This window comes from Lineus longissimus, chromosome 12 (genome assembly GCF_910592395.1).
Source record: "Lineus longissimus chromosome 12, tnLinLong1.2, whole genome shotgun sequence".
Taxonomy (NCBI): domain Eukaryota; kingdom Metazoa; phylum Nemertea; class Pilidiophora; order Heteronemertea; family Lineidae; genus Lineus; species Lineus longissimus.
In genome coordinates, this window is record NC_088319.1 from 10,957,048 (window position 1) to 10,979,327 (window position 22,280).

The following is a 22,280-nucleotide window of genomic DNA, read 5'->3' on the forward strand; positions in this document are numbered from 1 at the left end:
CTCGATGAATTGGATATCATGCATGATTCAAAGAACTGTTTCGAAAAATACCAAGCAGTTGTCAATTATTAGAATAGAGTTATCTGACTGCTACATACATTCTATGACAGGACATTTGGCTGAGAAACTTTGAACTTTCATGTTTAGTTGAGGAAACCCTGAATTTTAGCTGTTTTATACCAGGCCCCCTCCATAGGGACCCCTGACCCCCCTATCTACTATTAGTTCTCTGGTAGCACTAAAAAGGAGCTCTAGGGAGTGAAGGTATGTAATTTAGTCCGAACATATCACCATAAGTAGTAATTTTTGGTCTACAAAGTAAATGGCTGATCATTGAATTTTGAAGAATTTTGCTCGATTTCTGTAAATAACGCATCGGTATTTCTTGGCAATTTTGTTACAAAGCAATACAAATTCAGGGTTTACAAGGTTATGGACTTAGAAAGGAAAGAGTAAAGAAACATGCAGATGCATAAAAATAGTTTTATTAGTTGTATTATTACATTTATTCCAAATTACAGTGGTTTATTCTACAAAATCTTCAATTCTCATTAGTTATTCAAGATGGCGGCATGCAAATTAGGGCGTGACCTACTTTTTAAAAATTTTAATTTGAAGTCCAGGTCATACTGAACAACTTCTATGTGCATTGTTTTGACATATCTCCAATAGTTTTCTCAGGAAAAATATTTCAATTGATCATATCAATTTTTTTCAATTTAACCTAAAATTGCTTGGCACTGAGGACTCAAAAAAAAAAAAATTGTTTGGCAGCAAAAGGGTTAACTTAGCATAAGTCAAATAGGATTAACTGAAGGAGATAACACCAAGTTAAAGTGATACTATGATGTGATTTACAACTTTGCGGAAATACGTCCGTTTTTAATTGTTGATCACAAATGTAAAGCTCAAATTTTCCATTTTTGATTAGATTTATTATTTAAAATCGCTGAATGTAAACCACCGCGACCGCGAAAATGTTCCATGTTGTGACGTCATCAACGAAAACGGCATCGAAGCGAACCGTCCGGGCGGGATTAAACCATCATTTTGTGTCATTCAAACTTACCTATGGAACACTTTTGCATGTTACTCCATTTGGGCTCAAACACAAGAGTATCCCTTTAATTTTCTAAAGGGAGAACTGAGTTAACAGCTCGGCCGCCAGGCGGCGCCCTGACCGATCCCGCGAGATCGCGCCGATCTCATGCCGCCATATTCAGTCTTTACTCTTGTGCTTCTACGAAGCACATCGTTTTTTCAAAGCTGCCGTGAATTCGATTTAAAACCAAATTCAACCAGCCAAGTCTAGACGATTTTTGGGTTCATTCACCTACGGAGTAGACCGCCAAACTTATCTTGGCATTAGTATTGTCCAGTCTATTTAATTATAGACATTTTCTTAGCTAGCTTAGTCGACCCGGCTCCATTATTTTGATCTTGGTAGGGTAGAGTTAAGTAGGCTATTCTCCGCTCTATTGTAATGAACAAGACTCAGATCCATTGCAATAGTGTTTAATTCAAGTAGGCATGTTTTCCTTTCCATTAATTATTGCGTCCTTTCTGGCCTACTTGGGGTTCCCAGTGTTTTTATTGTCATTGGTACCATTTTTTATATGGCGTACCCCTCCGACGGCATCCTTTGTCTCACCACAAAGGAATGCGTCTGGTGGCGGGAAACGGGCCGCGAAGACGCCTAAACCCTCTTCCGGTTCCGTTTCCGGGCATATAACCCGGAGGTCTAGCAAACCTCCCGCCACCACCCCTTCCGTCAGCCGAGTTCCGGTTCCGGCCGCGGCTGCGAAGGATGCGGGATCTGACATTATTAATGTCTGTGGTCCCAAGGGAGACTTACATCCAATAAGTCTCCAAGGGTTTAATATACCCCGGACCTCAGGGAACCTTCCGGTTCCCCTGTCGTCCGCTCCCCCGAGTACAAGCCCTTTGTACCCGCGGGAGCACCCTGCTTCCGGTCCGCCGATTGCAGTTCCGGTTACTGACGCGGGTTCCCGTTTTTCAGTAACCGAAGACTCTACTGGGGGTTTTTCTCAGTCTTTACTGCGAAATAACACCCAGTCCTCACGGACACAGTAGAGTAGGGCCGGACCTTATAACGCCACCTCCGAAACGCCATGCGTCTTCGGTAACAGCGTTTCCGCCCTCCGTACCTCCTTCTAAAAGGGCTTCCGGTAGCTCCATACCGGCGAAGGAGTTACGGGCATTTCCGGTTTCGGACTTCGTCCTACCGGAAATGCAGGCACCTTCCTACGTTGGCCAACCTCTTGGGTGGAACCAACCGGAAGTGCCACCCCCTCCTCGTAGCAGAGGCGTCGTTCCCATGGAACGAGCTACGCAGAGAGGACATCTGAACTCTAGTTCAGAATATGGGCAACTTCCGCTTCCGGAAGACCCATTCGCCCGCACATACGGCTTCCAGGGTTCGCTTATGCGCTCACCCTCGCCTCAACCGCCCGTCGTTGAGAGAAGCCGCACGTCGGGTCCGGAACCCGAGTCGGGACAGCAACTGTCCCAGCTCATCCAGATGGTAGCAGGTCTTTCTGATAGACTCAGCCATCTGGAGCAGGGTTCCGGTTCCTCTGGTGCGCCTGGTCCCATCGGATACCCACCATCCGACTCCTCTATTTTAGAGGAATTTTCTGAGAACGAGAGTTCTCAGCCAGGCTACCGCTCCCCCAATCAGGAGGAGCTGTCACCAGAGGAGGCCAGTATCCTGTCGGATATGAGGACACTCAGATCCTTGATCAGAGCGTACCTCCCGCAGGATCTGTGCCCTACCCCGCCGGAACTGCCAGCCTTGTCAACACCGACCTTTTCACTCTGGGGACAGGAAGTGGATCCCAATCCACAGGTTTCTCAAGGCTCCACTCGGGCACTTGAATTCCTTCCTCCCTCCCCGTCGGTGTTAGCAGTCTCTGAACTTTTGGAGCGTACAATCAGAGACTCACAAGGCGCCCACCAACGTACTTCCATCCCTGTCCTTCCGGCAGTCGGACCGGAAGCTTGGTGTAAACCGGGGAAGTTGTTCACGGCACAACTTCCTCCCGTTAGGCAGTACCGCGCTGACTATTATCGAGTCAGCTCGGCCGGCTGTCCAGCTGCAGCATCGACTTCCATATTAAAGGACGATGTACAGCTGGACCAACTCGTGCCTAGGGTGACCTCCTCCTCGGCTTACCGAGACCTTAGAGCACAAGAGGGTCTGGCCAAAAACACGTTAGCGGTGCTCTCCTACGCAGAGCACACTAACCTGGCCCTAGCCAGATCCCTAAAAGATAATGAGTCACTATCTGATGACACAAAATCGCTTGTGACATCCTTGTCACATTCGATTAGGCACGCTATTGCGCTGTCCGCCAAGACCGCAGCAAATAGCGTCCTACTCCGTAGAGACGCCGCACTGGGCTCTCTCAATGTCATCAGATCCCTCCAGCTGGAAGGGGCCTTAAGAACCGCTCCTATGGACGGTTCTTTCCTGTTCGCAGATTCTGTGCAAGAGGCGGCTCAAGCACAGAAAGATTGGGACAAATTATATGCCCCCACTGCGACACAGAGGGCCAAGACCTCTCTACCTAACGCTAGAAAGATAGAGAGGCCCCAGCAGGCATCGGGTTCAATCCCGTACGCCAGGCAGGTCCTGCCTAGGCCTACCCCGCCTAGTCAGCCTGCTCCTGCTGGATCCTTCCGACGGGAAGCGGAGGGTCGCCGGACTGGAAAGAGGAAAAATACTTCCTCTAACCAGGGTGGATCCGGTCCGACTAAGCACTCCTTTCGCCCAAGGGGTGCTGGCCGGAAGAGGTGACTCCCCCCTCCTTTCTCCTCCCGGACGCAAAAAGGAGCCGACTCCGGTAGTCGGGGGCCGTCTGCAAAAATTTGCAGACATTTGGGACGATTGGTGCCCAAAGGGGTCCCCAGTCCCAAACATGTTGAGGTACGGAGTGAAACTAGATTTCAACCGTACCCCCCCGACTACCATATATCCAACCCCAGTTCAGCCACCGAAGGACCCAGTCAAGGCCTCTGCCCTCCAAGCAGAGGTCGCGACATTACTGGAGAAGCAAGCTATCCAGGTCCTTCAAGATCCATGCTCCCCCGGCTTTTACAGCCACGTTTTCTTGGTTCCCAAGAAAGCAGGGACATGGAGGCTGATCATAGACCTTTCCAGGTTAAACACCTTCTTGAATGTTCCTCATTTCAAGATGGAAACCACCAGGTCTATAGCAACGGCGATACAGCCCAACGATTGGGCGGTATCGATGGATTTAATGGATGCGTACTTACATGTACCGATCCATCCAGACTATCAACACTTCCTTCGATTCCATTACGAAGGAAAGACGTATCAATTCAGGGCCCTGCCGTTCGGTCTGGCATCGGCACCCCTAATTTTTACAATGATAGTCACAGCCTTCGTCGCTCCCTTTCACGTGATGGGGTTCAAGCTCCATCACTACCTAGACGATTGGCTACTCCGTTGCAAATCGCGGGAACTACTACTGCAACAACTTCAGGTTCTAAAGCAAAAAGTAGTTTCCGCAGGTTGGATTATCAACGAAACAAAGTCAGAATTCATACCATCCCAAGACTTCGTTTACGTTGGAGTTCGGTTCCTTACGGCCATAGGGAAAATGCTGCCCCCCCCTAGACAGGATAAAGAAAATTCTTCATCTCGTCGCAGAATTCAGAGGAAGGACTCAAGCTCCCGCAAGGCGATGCTTGAGCCTTTTGGGACTTCTGAATTCGGCAGCAGACCAAATCCCCCTTGGCCGTCTATATATGCGTCCCATCCAGATGTTTCTAATGTCTCTATGGAAACCCCACAGGGACCCATTAGACAAGTTGGTATTGATACCTCAATACCTACTCAAGAACGTCTGGAACTTCTGGGAGTCGGAGACTCGTCTCCAAAGCGGTGTAGATCTTGCTCCACCGCCCCCAGAAGTGTCCCTGTTCACAGATGCTTCCCTACTAGGGTGGGGAGCACATCTGAACAACGGGGACATGTCCATAAGAGGTCTATGGACAAGGGAGGAGACCATTCTTCCAATAAATATATTGGAAATGAAGGCTGTCCTTCTTGCCGTGAGGGCTCTTTCCCTTCGCCTGAAGAATCGGAGAGTAACCCTGTTCTCCGACAATTCTACAGTAGTAGCATATGTCAGGAGACAGGGAGGCACAAAGTCCGGCATTCTTTGCCAGCTAACTTGGGAGCTTTACCATCTTTGTGCCGACCTTGGAGTATCGATATGTGCCAGACACATACCGGGCAATCGCAACATCCTTGCCGACGCCCTGTCCCGTCAGAACAAGCTAGTTCAGACAGAGTGGACACTCCATCAGGAGATTGTAGACGACCTTTGTCGCCTTTGGCAATCTCCGAAGGTAGATCTGTTCGCCACCAGGCTGAACAATCGCCTTCCCATCTATTACTCTCCACTTCCGGACGAAGAGGCCCTGGAAGTCGACAGCCTTACAGCCTCTTGGGTCGGGCTGAACGCATATGCGTTTCCACCCCTCCCTCTCATCCAACCAGTCCTGAACAAGATCTTGACCAGCCATCCGGTGAGAATAACTCTCATCGCACCTTGCTGGCCAAATCAGGCCTGGTTCCCAGCCTTGCTGGAGCTCCTGATAGATCACCCCAGGAGTCTTCCTACTTGGAAGCACCTCCTGTGGCACCCCCTGGGGAGATGCTACCACCAGAACCCTGGATTTTTCAAGTTTCACGCCTGGAACTTATCCAGTTGCATCTCCACCAGAGAGGCTTTTCGGACATCGCTGTCAAGCGCATGTCCGCACCTCAAAGGGGGTCTACCCTTGATGTGTATCAAGGAAAGTGGTCTACCTTCACTTCCTGGTGCAGGGAGAACGGAGTTAATCCGATCTCTCCCTCTATATACAGATTAGTTGATTTCCTTATTGAATTATTCACGGAAAGACAACTATCTGTCACGGCTATAAAAGGGTACAAGTCCGCCATCGCTTCTACCCTCCGTGTTTTAAGCACCTGGGATCTTCGTTGGGAGGACCAAATAACCCCTCTTTTCAGAGGAATGTTATTAGAGCGTCCTAGACCGGTTCACAACACCCCTAAATGGGACCTTTCTGTTGTCCTTAAGGTGCTCATGAGGCATCCTTTTGAACCCATGTCTATTTCATCCATGAAATATCTGACACTCAAAACGGTCTTTCTAGTAGCCTTGGCTACCGCCCAACGGAGATCAGAGCTCCATGCACTTTCTTTTAAGAAGCTGGCTTTTAGAGAGGGAGGGGAGGTTATCCTGGCTTTTATACCAGGATTTCTGGCGAAGAACCAGGGACCGGCCGCCTCTCGGCCCCCGGTTACTATTCCCTCTCTGTCAGGAACGATCTCTTATGATCTTCCTGACAGAACTTTATGTCCCGTCAGGGCCCTAAAGTTCTACATAAATAGGACAAAACCTCCCGGTATCCGCCAGGGGAGAGAGCGTTTGTTTTTGTCCTATAAGGAGGGAAATAAACGAGAGATAGCGGCCGCCACTATTTCAAGGTGGATTGTGGAGACTATTCGTCTTTCCTACAACACCTTGAAGACTTCCTCTGATCTTCGTGCGCTAGCTAACATCTCAGCGCACGAAGTTAGAGCACTAGCCACCTCCTGGGCTAACTACCGAGGAGTTGCTCTTCAAGAAGTCGTTTCCGCTGCATGTTGGAGTAATCACTCCACATTCTCTCGTTTCTACCTACGAGACGTTTCTTCCCTCGTAGATGGCATGCACACAATCGGCCCGATTGTGTCTGCGGGGCATGTTGTTTGATCCTGGCTAGATCAAAAAAGGGGGGGGGAAGCCCGATTGAAGAGTCAAACGCGCATCTTGCGCCATTTTTGATATGCCCTATCTTCAACATCCAGGCAACCCCTAGTAGACTAGAAAGGACGCAATTTCTTATTGTTGTTTAGCAATAATTCATTCTACACCCTTCAACATGCCTTACTTGCTCTAAGCTCTGTTGCCGGAAAGAAGATGGTTTTATTACGCAATTCTAGCGCTTTCCGGAGAATGGGTCTATTACTCTCTATAATATGATTGTAATACCGAGATCAAAATACCGGTCCTCCGGGTTCTCCCCATTTCTTTCCCCTGGCGGTCCTCCTTAGCTAATATGCCGGTGGTGCCTCCTGGATGGAACAACAGCTCAGCCTTAGGTAAGTCCTCGTTTCCCACCTCCAATAGGTTGCTGGGATTCGATGCAAAAGTGTTCCATAGGTAAGTTTGAATGACACAAAATGCCCATTTCCTTACAAGAAATGGCCATTTTGTTAGTTCATACTTACCTATGGAACACGGCCCTCCCGCCGTCCCCACAAACGGGACATACTCTTTATTAACGCTCAAGAGTAAAGACTAAATATGGCGGCATGAGATCGGCGCGATCTCGCGGGATCGGTCAGGGCGCCGCCTGGCGGCCGAGCTGTTAACTCAGTTCTCCCTTTAGAAAATTAAAGGGATACTCTTGTGTTTGAGCCCAAATGGAGTAACATGCAAAAGTGTTCCATAGGTAAGTATGAACTAACAAAATGGCCATTTCTTGTAAGGAAATGGGCAATTTCTAGAAAATGTGCATTTCGATTCGAAAAACTTACCGATTTATGAGAAAGTGACGTAGTCATTTGTCAAAAACAGCTAAAAAATTATATGGTGAAATTTGACACGAGTTACCCTTTAAGAGTAAATGCTAAGTCAGTAACATAACTTGTTTTGAGCAAGTAAGCCCTGATTATCAAAATCTGCGATCTAAAGAACTTTACACCGTTCCTTAGCTTTCATGCCACCTGACCTCCAATTGGCAAGTTGTCCCCAAATCGGCTATCAGCCATCGATTTGGAATCGACAAGGACATTTTATTTTAATGCCCCCCCCCCCACGTAGCAGCATTTCCATCCATCAGTCACGTCACAATCCTTTTAGTCAAATTAAAAAAACCATTGCCCACAGTATTAAACCAAATTGAATAAATTACGCATTAAAAAATGTTGCTGCAGGGAAATTGCAATATTCTCAAGAGATAAATGAACAAGCAGAATGAGGAATCTTTCATTATCAACATGCAAAGATGACGACAAAAGTCTATGAAATGTGAAAAAAAATTATTTCCCGCAAAAGATATTCAAAGGGTAAAGTTTAATTTAAACTACAATCACAAAAGACATACTTGAGATAAAACCGTTAAACGATATTAAAATTCACAACATTTTACAATCAACCAGAACCATTCCAGTAAAGGGGGAAATTGATCTATGTTTAATTTGAACTGTTAGACATATTTTCTGGCATATCAGAGGGATAACATCGAGATTTTCTGTGCTAGCTTTACATGTTCAGTTTATAACTATTGGTTACGGAATTAATCACTCAATGTCGGTACTGGTTGTCTCATCAAACAGGGCAATGTAGGGGATAACTGTGGAAGCAGCCAAGGTTTCAGGCAAAATGGTACCTCCATCTAAACGGTGATTGATCAGAGACAACCAATGCATGTACCAACAAGGAGGTATCAATTTCTATTTTATAACACCTCAAACTTGATATACTTTAAGCATGATCCACCAATAATCTGCTTTCGACATATCTTATACCATTCAACGGGTTATGGTTGTATCACCAAAACCTCTGTGGCAAAAACAAGGATGATACATAATTCATTATGAAAATGACACATTGTGACAAAGGTTTATTAGAATCTAAGCTGGATGAAGTCAGACATCAGGTGTAGAATGGTCTAAAACCAGAAAGAATATGGCACTTTTGGTTGGCATGTTTTTTCAACATGAAATCAGTGTTTATACCAGTTGTTTTTAGTTGCCTTGCCTTCTCAATATCTGTTGAAATTCTAAGTGGATGACATCATTCATTAATTAGCAAGTTATCACGATTTCATCTGTGTTTTAAGGACCAATGGGTTTAGTATTCAGAGCATGATTATTGTTGGTCTCTAATTGCTTTGTCAATATCACTTTTCTGATTGCATGGAATTCTCTTGTGTGCGGCTTTATCAAATATTTGTTGTGTAATATTGACTCTGTCATAGAAGGATTGGGAATGGATAAAATGAGGGACAGTCTCAACTCAAAAAAAAGCAAGGAGTACAATATCAGGGCTTAACATTGTCAAGGTACGGTACCAAGTTCGTCTCTTACAGCGAAACATCTGCCAACACCCGGGTCAATTGTATGCTCCTCCCCTTGCGTGCGAGTACAGAATGAAAAGCCATCAAGCTAAACGTTTGGTTTAGAGGTGTTTGATTATCATCGTTGAGCAAAATCCATGGCCCAATACAAAAAAGTAAAATCCCAGATTAAAATCAAATGTGCTCTCACCACATGGCTAATTGTGACAGAATACTATGGCCACCCAGCTATGCCATCCCCAACTGAATCTCCATAAACAATTCAATATGAAAGTACAGTAGAACCTCTCTATTAAGGACACCTTCAGGACTGACAATTGCTGTCCTTAATAGAGAGGTGTCCTGATTAGAGGTCAAATTGAATGGAAGCAACCAATTTGGGACCAAAGCTAGTGTCCTTAATAGAGAGGTTGTCCTTAATTGAGAGGTGTCCGCCAAGAGAGGTTCTACTGTATCTCAAAATCAATCAAGCACTGCAAAAAAGTGGTAATAAAATACCTACTTACCAACTTGAACTTGAACTTGAGATCAAAACAAAACCAGAGATCAAAGCCTGAGAAATTGACAGTATCCACTCACTGTGTTGATTGCAGCCCTGGTTATGGTCCAGTAATGATGTAAACAGATGCACATGGTTGCTACATTACCCTTAGTCATCAGTTTTCCTGCCATCTAGTGACAAGATATCTAACTGGGAAACTACTGGTACAATGAGCTTACATGTACAAAACTCTATTAAGGACATCCTCGGGAGTGCTGAGAAGTACTGTCCTTATTAGAGAGGTCAAATTGAATGAAAACAACCAATTTGGGCCCAAAACTTAGTGTCCTTAATAGACAGGTTGTCTGTAATAGAGAGGTGTCCGCTAAGGGAGGTTCCACTGTATGTATGTCGTGAACCTCAGTGAGATATCAACAGCATAGCGACAGTCATCCCAACATCAGCGGATGCAACAGAGAGAGAGCTGTCACAATCTAGCGAGATGTAAAAGGGGACAAAGTTACAATCTGATCATCTAGGAGATCTCAGAGACGATGGGCTTTCTCAACTTCAAGGGGAAGATATCTCACCCCAACTAGATCGAAAGCATGTCCCATTGGACAAGGTTTCTTTTCAGTTGTCTCATAGAGAGGGTAAACTCACCATGCCCAAAGTGACGATTGATAAAAAGAAAACATTTATGAGGCATATATATTTATATATTTATTTCTTATAATGAATATGACGTGGAGCTTTTTTCAAAACATCTCTCCACTCGCAAGCAGTTTACTTTGACATCAACCTGAACTACTTCTTCAGGACTAAAGTTGTTATCATCCATTCTCCACATGGAAGACTAATGAAAGCATACACCTGTGCACTACTTGATGTCACCATCTAGATTGTCCCACAGATCAAAAGCACAGTCAGGAATGCCAATTACGAGCTGGGTTTTTTCCAGGAAGTCACTTTCTGCCAAACGTCTCTCATAGCACCCTTAAACCGATTTATTGCACCTGTTTTATATTCCTTCACTTTATCCTTAGCTCGTTCCATAACTGGTGGTCTTTCCCATTTTCCTAAACCTTTACGTTTCGCATATTTTTCTGCTTCCAACAGTCTTTTTGAGAATTTCTCTGTGAGCGAGTTTTTATTTTGAGAATTGGGAAGTTGAACCGTGCCGAGGCCTTTTTTTACGAGTTCTTCGTTGACGCAGATGTTTCTGATGAGATTCTGAAAAGACAAAGGGACTCCTGTGTGACAAACGCAGGGATATTTTGACAAGTTGCTAGTAAGCAGCATTTGTCAGAGTAATCAGCTGGCCAAAATCGCAAGGCTTGTCCAATAAACGTTTGGTGAAAATATTCATGTCATATTCTCAGACATATTGTAAGAGAGAGATTGTGGCAACTGGTTTTCATTCCTCTAGTCCCTTTGTATCTTTTACACCCAAGATGATGTAGACATATTAAGCTAAGCACATTTAATGCAATGCGACTGATTGAGAGCTTATTGCTCAGTAGATGTAGCTCCTATTTGCACTGAAGGATAAGTTGAGTTTTGTTTCATGAACGTCTTTGCAAAAGGGTGATGCTTCCGAAAAGAATCTGTCTGAAAATATACCCAAATACCAACCTTTCTTTTTGTAACAATGCAATGGACGAAATGCTGGTCCTCCTGAAGCAGTCGGAACCAAATATGGCCACCCATCAGGTTCTTATGTAGCCATGGCAACCCTCCTGGGGTCAGGCTGACCCCACTGACCTTGACTGGCAAGTCTAGTCTCTTTTCTGGAAAATAAGACAAAGTGTTGATTGTGACATGACATTTTGAAGTCATTTTCTCTGAATGAATGGACCTGTCATTAACAGTAGAACCTCTCTCTCAAGAACACTCTTGGGTCTGACAAATTACGTCCTTAGTAGAGAGGTGTCCTGAGAACTAATGTCCTTAGTAGAGGGGTGTCCTTAATAGAAAGGTGTCCGCTGATGGATGTTCCACTGAAGTGTGTTCTATTTGTTATGCATTAGTAGGAAAAGAAATTACCGAGGAATACCCATGCCTACTCTTTTCGGGCCGATTTAGCAGACCAAGTCTGACCTTTGTACCATACGCATTGAATCCTATTGATTGTCACGTAATTAACCCCAATCTAAAGGTTGATAGCATTATTTTATTTTGCCTTTAAACTTTGCATGTAGTTGGAGATCGTACCTAAAAACAACCACATGCAAACTAAACATTGCTTTTTGCAAGAGCATGATACCTTCCTAATACTAACATAAAAAATATTATTCACCTCTATTAAAAAACCTAATCCACCGAATTGTGACAACTGGAATATGTTCCACTGATAACGTGCCATCTCTACTGATGTTTTTCACAATACCCTGGAGGCGAACATTCTTGGCGAAAAAGTGGGCTGGAATTTCTTTGGCGTGCTGGAACTGTTTGAACTGAAAAGAGACATGATTGAGGAGGTGAAATCAACAAGATGTCTTTTTAAAATGCTCTCCACCTTCCTGCCAGAGTCAAAAGAATCATGATTTTTACTGAAAGATGATCTTTGTTCTGCTGCAGGGCTGCAGGGCTTCCGTTAACCTATCTCAAGAAATGAAGAAATTACCCTTGCCAATTTGAAATCTGTTTTAAATGCTACATTGATGACCCTCCAAAAGTTGGGGTCTAGCGAAAGCCCTTCCATAGTTCAAAGCTTGCTGCCTATTATTATGAACCCTTAGATCTATGAATAGGCCTACATGTGGCTGGGGCTTACCATATGAATGCTCCTTGCAGTCAAGATGACACCAGCAGCAGCCAAACCAAATGTCACATACTGAAATATTAAGAAGATTCAGTAAATGGTTGGTAATCGCTGGTACAAAACCTCCAGAAAGCTCACCACTCGTCCCAGTGGTTAGGGTGAGAAACGAGGCCGGTCCACTGCCTCCGGAGTGTAGCTGCAATGGTTAATGATAAGTGGGCGTAGGCTTTTTTGAAACACCCTGTATTTGGATCAGAGCAAAATGTCACCGTAGATTTACCCGAAATTCTTGCAAATGCTGATCAAGAAATAGTGTGGTACAGTTGAACATTGCGGACAGGCGACCCTTGGATAAACCAGTGTGGGTAGAAATGCTATCATCACGATCCTGTGTTGCTTTTGGCATGGTTTTTCATGTCAATTTGTAAAATTTCAGGAAAATTTGCTTCTGCTAGAAACTTCCCTACCTCCGCAGCGGAAATTTCGTTGGAGAACTCTTCAATTAAATTTAGTAGTTATTTTTCCCAACGTTTGGTGGTGCTGATTGCAATTTTTCATTTTCTCCAATTTCCAGATGAAAATAATCATCATTTTTCACATTTACCCATGATAACCACCTAATTAAATTGATTGATTTGGTGAAGGACAATATTCTACAAGCTAAGCTTCATCTTAAAGTAAATACAAATAAATCAGGAATGGTAATTTAGGTAAAATTGCTTTTTATTCTTTGACAAAAATTCTAGGTCTACAGGGTGGTCCTAAAAGACTATCCATCCTAGTTATGAATTGTCTTGAAGAAGGCATTTACATCCGCAATCAATATTCTCCCATAGAACGGGAGGTAACTTCGTACCTCTCGGAGGAAGCGTAGCTGTCGATCGACCATTTCGACAAAGTCAAAGACTCTTCTGGCGCTGACCATTGTAAAAGGGTCCCGTCACAGGAACTGATGACATTGTCTGTTGGTCATGTAAAATCCCATGGTGAACCCTGTTTAGGATAACCGGTGGCAATTGGAGGTGTATGAGTATTGCTTGTGGTCCTATCACCTGATGTCTTACCCCAAGATTAGCTTTGTCTTTCTCTTCAGGTTTTGAAAACAGAAGCTCAGCAGTACAACTACAAAGAAAGTAACTAAACGAACTGAAAAGAGACCAACTCAGACTTCGATATCCATTGTACACTATGGCCGGCTCCGATGGTGAAGCTCAAGACCAATTGGTGGATCTCGGGATAACCCCGGATCTCATGGAACAGGTACCAGCTTGTGAAGCTGAGGGGGTGAGGTGCCTGCACTTCAGTCTCGATGTTGTCTGTGCACCATCTCCCTTCAAGTTCCTCATCCCTTCTTTATATAAGAGCCGTGCAAATGAGTAATTCAAAATTAAATTGCCGCTGCCTGTGATGATAATCACAGCAGTGTACAACAAAAAGATCCCTCATCCGCGGGTAAAACTGGTAATCACAGGGTAAGATATTGACTCGCAGGTCGCTGGGACATGAGATGACCACTGCAAACAAGCGATTCTTGTCGCATGCAATTTAAATCTCTCGTTTGCGGGCCGCTTTACTTTCTATGCTGATCAAATTAGATGGAATAGATTTCTGATCTTGTTTGTTTGTCACTGTCCAACATCTTAACAGTAGAGAACTGTACTTTTCAAAACCAAAGATGACACTGGAAGTTCCCTGATTTTTCCCAGACGGCTCGATGTTGAGACTCAATCATTTGATTTGAAGGGTAACAAAATTTGAAATGTGATCGATTACAAACCCTTTCACTTATTGTTGTTTAAGTGCCATTCTAATTATTTAAAGTATCGTAAGGATGAAAGCTACCTAAGCTGCATTCTTCAGTTGTGTATGTGATTGTGAACCTCAGTGCAGTTTATGTCTTGCTCCAGTTAGTGTTGAGTGCCTCAGACTATGGCTGCATGGTACTTGTGCTCTGTCCAATTATAAGTGAACAGACTATAAATATTTGCATTTGGCTGGTACCGGCGAGGTTGCTTTTTAAATGTCAACGCATCTCGAATTACATTTTTACGGTTTACAATCACATCATTCTGAAAGGCTGATTAAACAGAGCAGAATGGTGCATATACAGAACTAGAAGTTCTGTTTCTGTCTTAACTGTTCGTAATGCCACATGATTTTTATGCTATGTTTGTAATTTCATTTTCAGATCATGCGTGCCAAGAATGCGCAGCCTAGTCAGTTTGCCAGCTATTGGGAGAAAGATGAGGCAGACATCGATCATGCTACAGAAGAAGAGATCAAAAGTAAGGCTGAAAGGTCAAATGTTGTATTGAGTTACGCATGAGTTATCACTTAGGCTCAGAAATGGCAAAACGATAAAAAAGTTAGTTTTTACACAATCAATGTTAATCATCACTCTGACGTTTCAAATGGTTATGCCATTCTTCTTATTACTTTAACTTAAAGTGATACTATGATGTGATTTACAACTTTGCGGAAATACGTCCGTTTTTAATTGTTGATCACAAATGTAAAGCTCAAATTTTCCATTTTTGATAAGATTTATTATAAAATCGCTGAATGTAAACCACCGCGACCGCGAAAATGTTCATGTTGTGACGTCATCAACGAAAACGGCATCGAAGCGAGCCGTCCGGGCGGGATTAAACCATCAATTTCTAGAAAATGTGCATTTCGATTCGAAAATCTAACCGATTTATGAGAAAGTGACGTAGTCATTTGTCAAAAACAGCTAAAACATTATATGGTGAAATTTGACACAAGTTGCCCTTTAACCTTATATTCATGAAATTTTGTTTCCTTCTCAGATGATCCGGTCAAAAGGATCCTTTGGGCAGCTGAGAACAACAAATTGAAGATCGTCGATGAATTACTTGAGGAAGATTTAGATTTGGTTTGCTGCGTGGATGGCGATTGTTACACACCCCTTCATAGGGCAGCCTATGGTAATCATCGAGAGGTTGCCGAGGTAAGTGTTGTGGAGCTGAAATTCAGAATCCCAATGTACTGCATACAAAATGCATTTCAAACAGTAGATACTTTGAAGGATATACCCGCACTTGTGTATTTGGAACCTGAAAATTTTACTCCGATTTCGGTTTTGTCTCAGAAGTCAGATATTTATTTCCTCAACATTTTCAGATCCTGATCAGATTCGGCGCCGATCTCGAAGCACGAACTGTCGACGGGTGGCAACCTCTCCACAGCGCGTGTTTCTGGAACTGTTCGGCCGTCGCCGAGCTTCTCATTCAAAATGGCGCCTGTATTAACGCGCAGACGAACGGACACCAGACGCCCCTGCATCTTGCCGCATCACAACCCGACAACAAAGAAGTCCTGAAGCTCTTACTTATGAATCCGGATCTCGACGCAAATTTGAAAAACGACATCAACGAGACGCCAAAGGATATTTGTCTGCGGTCGTCGAATCTCCATTATTTGTTTGAGATTGCAGAAGATAGCATAAATTTACTGCGATAGATTCTGTTTTGTATTGTTTTATTTTTTGTTTCGTATTGTTGTAATATTTGTTGGGAATAGTTGAAAAGATTTTCAAGGGGTACGCCCTTCATAATTACTGAGTCCTGGAAATAGAAATACTGTCATACGAAATGCCATAGTGCAGTTATTGTCCCTACGAATGTGCTTAAACTTGGTATTCATAGTATTTGTATTGTCTACTCAACTGCAATGCTAAAATTTATATTTCCTGCATATTTGAGCATTTTGAAATCTTTAAATTCAATGACAAATTCAAATTTTCAACGAACGGCGTATGCCTTTAATTGGTTCCTTTGTCTGTTTGATGGGTCAACATCATTCGGTTATTTGTCAATGGGTTGTTTATTATTGGCACCTCACAAGAGTAAATTAGTAGGTGTTGAAACCTGATCTCAGTGTATATTGCTGGTTGGAGGAATTCTTCAATGCGCTTTTGTCAAGGTGAAACAGAATGTGGCTTTGACCCTGTGCATGCTGCCCCAATTTTAAAACCGGATTTGTTGTAAACCTTGCTTTATATCTATGTGGTAAATTTGTACCAGAATCTGTGCAAAACCCACCTTGTTGAGATTATTGTTAAAAAAATTTTAGTTCAAAGAAGCAAATCACAGAGATGAGATTAATATTGTTTGTATCCAACTGCACAGTGAAAAAGTTTTGGCATGATAGATCTGTACTATTATTAGACTGAGTTGTTCCATTGACACCATTGTCGGTGAAACCAAACTTTAAAATATTTGTCTAATCAACAGCAATGTTGAAATTAGTATTCAGTACATATTGTGCAATGGGAAATTTTCAAATTATATTACAAATTTCAAATTTTTCATGAACGTCAAATGCCTGTAAGGGTACCAACACCTGTTGTAACAATCACCTGTGTATTGCTTAGTGTTAAAGCTAGTATTCATATGTGTGTGCAAACAATTGTTAACAAAGATCCAAGTACATATTGTAGCCAGCAGTCCAGTCCAGTATTTGTAAGCCACCAATTTGTGCCGAATTTATTTTGTACCATCATGTTAATTGGTTGTAACGTGCTACCCTTCAGAAATCCTGTTCTAATGGTCTCCATTAGTTCAACAGCTTGGATGTCCTTGCAGCTTATCAAGACAAGCCTTTTTTGTTAGGATGGATACCCCTCTTTGTCCCCAACATTCATAAACTGATAACTTTTTTTGCGAGGCTTGTCAGTCACCTGATTCATGTCGTGACATCCTGTGCTATTACCCTTGTGCTGTTGTAAAATGAATGTTTATTTTTGTAATAAAGTATTATTGTCTAAATTATTAAAAAGATAAAACCACATTGACTTAGTTCTTGTATGGTCTCATCAGTTTCCTTTTTGTTGACCTTTCAAATTTGAGCAGTCGCAACACCTGTGAACCGGGGAAAATTGAATATAGTAAATTGAATGTCAGTTGATCTCAGTTGCGAGATCAGGAGAAGAACCAGTCAACCCCAGTTCTCTGTTGGTGAAAAGGAGCAGACTATGGACACGTACCAGCAAGACTTCCCACCCAAGATACATGTAGTGATGGAGTGGCAACTGGAGACTGTTGGTGGCAAACGGCGAAAGGGGACCGGCGCTTGCCTGACTCGCTGGATGGAGGTTGTAACCCAGGACGCATAGAGCACTGGAGTTGCAAGCCAGTTGTTGACATGGAGGGCTCAGGACAGTTATGCCTGGAGGGATGTGGTGGCCCAGTTGTCAGAAATGTCAAGTTGGCGGAGTGAGTGAGTGAGAGAGTTTGGAGTTGGCATGTCGGTAGTTTTGAATTTAACTGTTACCTGAAAGATTTCTCCACTCCAACATCTGTCTGTGTCATCCAGTGCACAGGATGCCATGCCACTTCTGAAGATGAGGAAGTTATGGTGTTTTGCCAACTTACAGTGGCCAAGGGAACGCCATCAAATACCATCTTCCATGGTACAGCAGAAAATTCCCAACTGAACTATTTTGGGAGATTATACACGACATAACACCCACAAATTCCCTTAAGTCCAACTCTAAGCCCACTGAAATGGCTGTGGATTGAAGCTTCTCACTGCCAGCACCTTGGGGGCTTTGGAGAAGTCTCCTTGAAGATGAGTGTTCATACCTTCTTTGGGAGTGACCCCTGGGGAGAGTATCATGTGGAACCACACATACAACAGTGCCAAGTTGCCCTGATGGTTTCACGGCTGCAAGACATTCATAATGATTTCAGTATAATTGTTCCAAGATTTTCAAGGAAAGAATTCTACGAGAGAAAGAAATGTCCCCTATTGACCATGGCAAATGTCGAATGTCTGTCCCGAAGTCAAGAGGCTGGCTTCCTGAAATAGCGACTTTCTGTTAGGATGGTTGACTTGGGGGAGGGAAACACTCACTCAACCATGGCAAAGGTTCACTGTCTGTCTTGAAGTTGAGTGGCCAGCCTCCCCATACAGTGACTTTGGTTGGGACTGCTGACTTGTGGGAGAATTGTCTTCCACATGTATAAACCAGTACCGCAAGAATCAATAAGGACCACAGATATGTAAAGAAAAATTTAATACAAAATTAAATGCCATGATTTACAGACAGTACAAAATACAAAATACTTTTTACACAATTTACATCTATTCAGGGCTAAAAATCATCTGAGGCAATTGCCGTCTTGTAAGATAATATTGTTGCCCACCTAAAGACAAAAGGTTTTAATTTTCTTCAAAAAACCCCTGCTTGATTCCTTTCCCTCAGTCATACATGTATGAATATATTAACAAGGGTATGAATTCCACAATCCAGAATCCACACACACCTGACCCAATCGCATGGATGAAGACGATGGACGAGCTATTTATAACAGATACAAGATTTATGGCTGAAATGTCGCAGATAGTCCTCCGGCATCACCAGTCTTCTACATAGAGAATATTTCACTGAACTCCTGGAATCAAATGGCTAAACCATGTAATCCAGTGCTGACCAACACTATGCAATAATCCAAGAAGCCCTGACAAAGAAAACTAAGTCATCACCTCCAGCTTCCTTGCAACTGGAGGCTTCCCGTCCTGAGTTTCCAACGTCCTTATTTCATCCTTGAATTTTGAAATAGCGTCCTTACTCTGTTTGAGGCGCTCGTTTAATTCTTGGATTTCGTGGCGTATTTTGTTTTTCGCGGACATAATGTTTGAAAGTGTCTTTGTCTTCTTGTCTTCAACTGGAAAAAGACGCCAAGATTTTCGAAAATGAGGACATATTTGCAAGGTAAAGTGGGGGAAAGTTAGCCCCCACCATTGATTTCTCTTCACAATTGTTGAAAGTATAATGGGAAGACAAAAGCAGGGTCTACCTTTTCCCCACATCACCTTGCATCGACATATTTAGCAGTCAAACTCTGGACACAAAATATTCTATTAAATCTACAGATTGCAAGAAAATCATAGGAACACACGAATTCTATTTAATCATAACAGATACATATCAAAACTTTTTACTCTGCTCTGAAGATGTAAATACTGGTCTTCTTCTTCTTCTTCAGCGTTCGCTCTGCACTTGGAGGGGTCATTCTCCTAGGAGTAATCCTCCTCAAAGGCGGTATGAGCGTATCCTGCGTGCCACTACGGTTAGGCGCCAATTGGGTTTATTGGCCTAGTGGTCCGACTTTGGCGAGAGAGATGGAGTCCACGCAAGCTACTCATGTTTCTCACTTGGTGGGGTCTTAGCTTGCCCTGGCATAGACACCAGGTACAAGGAACCTCGGTTTTGAGTCTCATTCGAAGGACTGTGAAGAGCCAGGAATTTTAGTTCCTTGAAAGCCACGCCGGTTCATCCAGACATACGATCCTGGGTTCTCCCCGGGATCAAACCCGGGCCCTATTGCGTGGTGGCCAGCAGTGTAAACCACCAGGCCATGAGGCTCCTTGTAAATACTGGTCAAATTGGCTGTAAATCTTTGATAGTGACATTGCCCCAGGCTGCATATGGTTGGCTACCATCAATATTTGTAGTTGCCCCATGGTGGAGAATTTGTCTTCCAAATTCTCAACACCTCGACTGCCCGTACAGTATTGGTGCTACAGTAATCACTCTCACAGAATACATGTAATGTTTTCATCTAATTGACAGCTGTCAGATACTTCTATCTGACATCATATACTTACAGTCAGTCTCGTGTTTATAAGCACTTAGGGTCAAAGGTCGTGTACTCGTGAGCAGCTGCTGCATGAGTGCTGTGGGTTCATGGAAAACCTGCAACAAGATTTCAAAGGTCACTTACAGCACTCCCCAGAATGTCACAATTTCAATGGAACTCCACGACCTCAACCAACTTTTCTTTTGATCAAGACATTTTGGCTGATAAAACAATGTCCATGGAACTAACTGAACATATCTATGTGGTCTCACAAATTTTCACTCTTTAAGTCAGGAACTTTCAAAACCTATCGACTTGGCTATTTGTTGGAGGGGTATTGATGACCTCTTACCAATACTGTTCAGGTTATGACCGATTTTACGTTTGGGTAAATATTCTAAAATCTCCAGAAAAACCTACCAACTCATCATATATCTCCACCACCAGACTCTTCTTGCCGAGGGCGATATCTGTCTCACTCTGGAAGAGCTTCAAAAGATGGTAAATTGTCACCTGAAACGAGATGCAACTTCCTTTAGACAAAATTGCATTTAGGCCGACTCACAGATTATTTCCTCCTAAACTTCTTGCGACAACTATGACTGATCCTAACTTGTCAGTTTATGACTATACCTACACTTTTCTCATTTGGATCGTTGAAATAAATCTTGATGACGATTTCGAATTCTCCCCATCCAGTTTCCGTCACTTCATACGGTGGCTTCGTCACAACTGAAATAAGAGAGATTCAGAAAAATACGATAAAATACTGGCATATGATAATTATAATATCATTTCAATACCTGCAACCATACTTGCCCATGCTAAATAGGCTTGTCGACAAAGACGAATCTGAGCCAAAACAAAACAAATGCGCAAGGAACACGTCAGAAGGCCTACACCGACTTCGGACAATGCCATAAGGAACTGTGACAATTGGCTTTCGTTCCAGGTGAAACGCATGGCTGGTCAGCACCCACACAAGCTTCTACGATAAGGTCGATTACGACGGCATATCTCTTCAAAGTTCTTTAAAGTGACTTGCATCTTTTCTTTACCTCTGTTCTGATTAGCGTAACTGTCATGAAGTTTGAAGTGGACTTTCTTCACGTAAACCGACATATCCTCGTTTCTGTATGGCTTGACATAGACCGTCCACTGATGGGTGTGTCCATCCTCCTCCCTCTTCTTCCCAAAATAACGTGCAATGTTGCCATAAATCACAGGCTTGATAATGCTGATCCCCTGAAAGTCAAAAGTGTGATATTGCAAGTTGAATGTCGAATTGGAATGAGTTTACTGAATTGACGCAATGACTCATTAAGACGTGTCATTGTTCAATCCAAAACTTCCGAACTTCGGTCCTTGAATGATAATGATATGACAATGATACGGATCGATTGTGTGTAACACATATCCCCTTTAAAGAAAACACTGCGTTGTGCTTTGATTTGCAGTTGAGCGCAAAGCAGTGTTTTTTTAAGGAGATACTTGTATGCATTAGAGGTCATGTCACCTAGTATTCCAAAGTGATGTGATTGCGCAATCACCACATGAATCTCTTTGTTTTCATGTTGACATCATTTTGCTCACTGCATACGACAACGCTAAACATCTTGAATAAAGCAAATATGGCAAAAACGTTCCATCATAACACCAGCAATGATTTAAACCACACCACGACGCATGCCAATGCTTTGGACCGCTGTCCACACTCACTTTCACCCGACTTGCAGAATCTCCACCGTACTCGGAAGCCATGTTGGATTTGTGATAACCCATTCCCACCGGCATCCGGTAATCCATCGCAACTTTTAGACGAGGATTTCACCTTCTTGTAAAGGAAAATCGTCAAAAAGTTTGCGTTGTAAAGAAAGCTTTTTATGTGTGCATTGAATTTGTTATCATTTGATGAATAAATTTGATTCTGAAATGGGTGTTTTAGGCAGTTTTTCTTTGGCAAATTTCGCAAAATTACAATACACACACAATGCATGTGTATCTTCTCCGCCAATCAAAATCTTCGTAACATTGGATGTTGAGAAAAGTTCACTCTCTAAATAGATACAATGTTTCTTTATATCTGTGCTCAAAATCAGCATACTATGTCAAGTACGTACAGCATTGGCAATAAATAACAAATTACTTTCTAAAGATGTCAACTACATGTAATAAACTAAATGATGTAATAAGAAAATAAGGTACATAAGCTCTTTAGATAAGAGGCTAAAATTTAAAGGGA

The 22,280-nt window shown here is 43.0% G+C and overlaps 4 protein-coding genes across 10 annotated transcripts in view; 1 reads left to right on the forward strand and 3 right to left on the reverse strand.

Annotated features, from left to right (window-relative positions):
- The window catches only part of LOC135497387 (uncharacterized), a 123,477-nt gene extending 113,699 nt beyond the window's left edge, over nt 1-9,778 (reverse strand). For 5 of the 6 annotated variants that reach the window (XM_064787252.1, XM_064787250.1, XM_064787251.1 and 2 more), the window contains exon 1: nt 9,693-9,778. The gene's annotated coding sequence lies outside the window, so the exon portion shown is untranslated. Of the gene's footprint in view, nt 1-9,688 lie in introns of all 6 variants that reach the window. The other variant, XM_064787253.1, reaches the window with a different exon arrangement.
- Nucleotides 9,779-10,399: 621 nt separating this feature from the next.
- On the reverse strand, nt 10,400-12,889 carry LOC135497169 (protein C3orf33-like). Its single transcript, XM_064786914.1, has 5 exons — nt 12,712-12,889; nt 12,444-12,503; nt 11,967-12,123; nt 11,303-11,457; nt 10,400-10,900 (listed from the first exon to the last, which is right to left on the reverse strand). The coding sequence occupies exons 1-5, from the start codon at nt 12,835-12,837 to the stop codon at nt 10,607-10,609; spliced, it is 792 nt and encodes a 263-aa protein (XP_064642984.1). The 5' UTR covers nt 12,838-12,889; the 3' UTR covers nt 10,400-10,606.
- Nucleotides 12,890-12,967: 78 nt separating this feature from the next.
- On the forward strand, nt 12,968-17,226 carry LOC135496843 (ankyrin repeat domain-containing protein 49-like). Of its 2 annotated transcripts, none has more exons than XM_064786388.1 (5): nt 12,968-13,141; nt 13,525-13,715; nt 14,620-14,716; nt 15,242-15,402; nt 15,576-17,226. In XM_064786388.1, exons 2-5 carry the CDS (start codon nt 13,620-13,622, stop codon nt 15,912-15,914), a joined length of 693 nt encoding a protein of 230 aa, XP_064642458.1. In that variant the 5' UTR covers nt 12,968-13,141; nt 13,525-13,619; the 3' UTR covers nt 15,915-17,226. The 2 variants fall into 2 exon arrangements, with proteins under 2 accessions (XP_064642458.1, XP_064642459.1); XM_064786389.1 differs by having other exon boundaries at nt 13,525-13,691.
- Nucleotides 17,227-18,456: 1,230 nt separating this feature from the next.
- LOC135496771 (YEATS domain-containing protein 4-like) lies at nt 18,457-22,028 on the reverse strand. The gene is made up of 6 exons (XM_064786265.1): nt 21,758-22,028; nt 21,097-21,283; nt 20,676-20,770; nt 20,459-20,551; nt 20,067-20,154; nt 18,457-19,123 (listed from the first exon to the last, which is right to left on the reverse strand). The coding sequence occupies exons 1-6, from the start codon at nt 21,842-21,844 to the stop codon at nt 18,930-18,932; spliced, it is 744 nt and encodes a 247-aa protein (XP_064642335.1). The 5' UTR covers nt 21,845-22,028; the 3' UTR covers nt 18,457-18,929.
- Between the last annotated feature and the right edge of the window lie 252 nt (nt 22,029-22,280).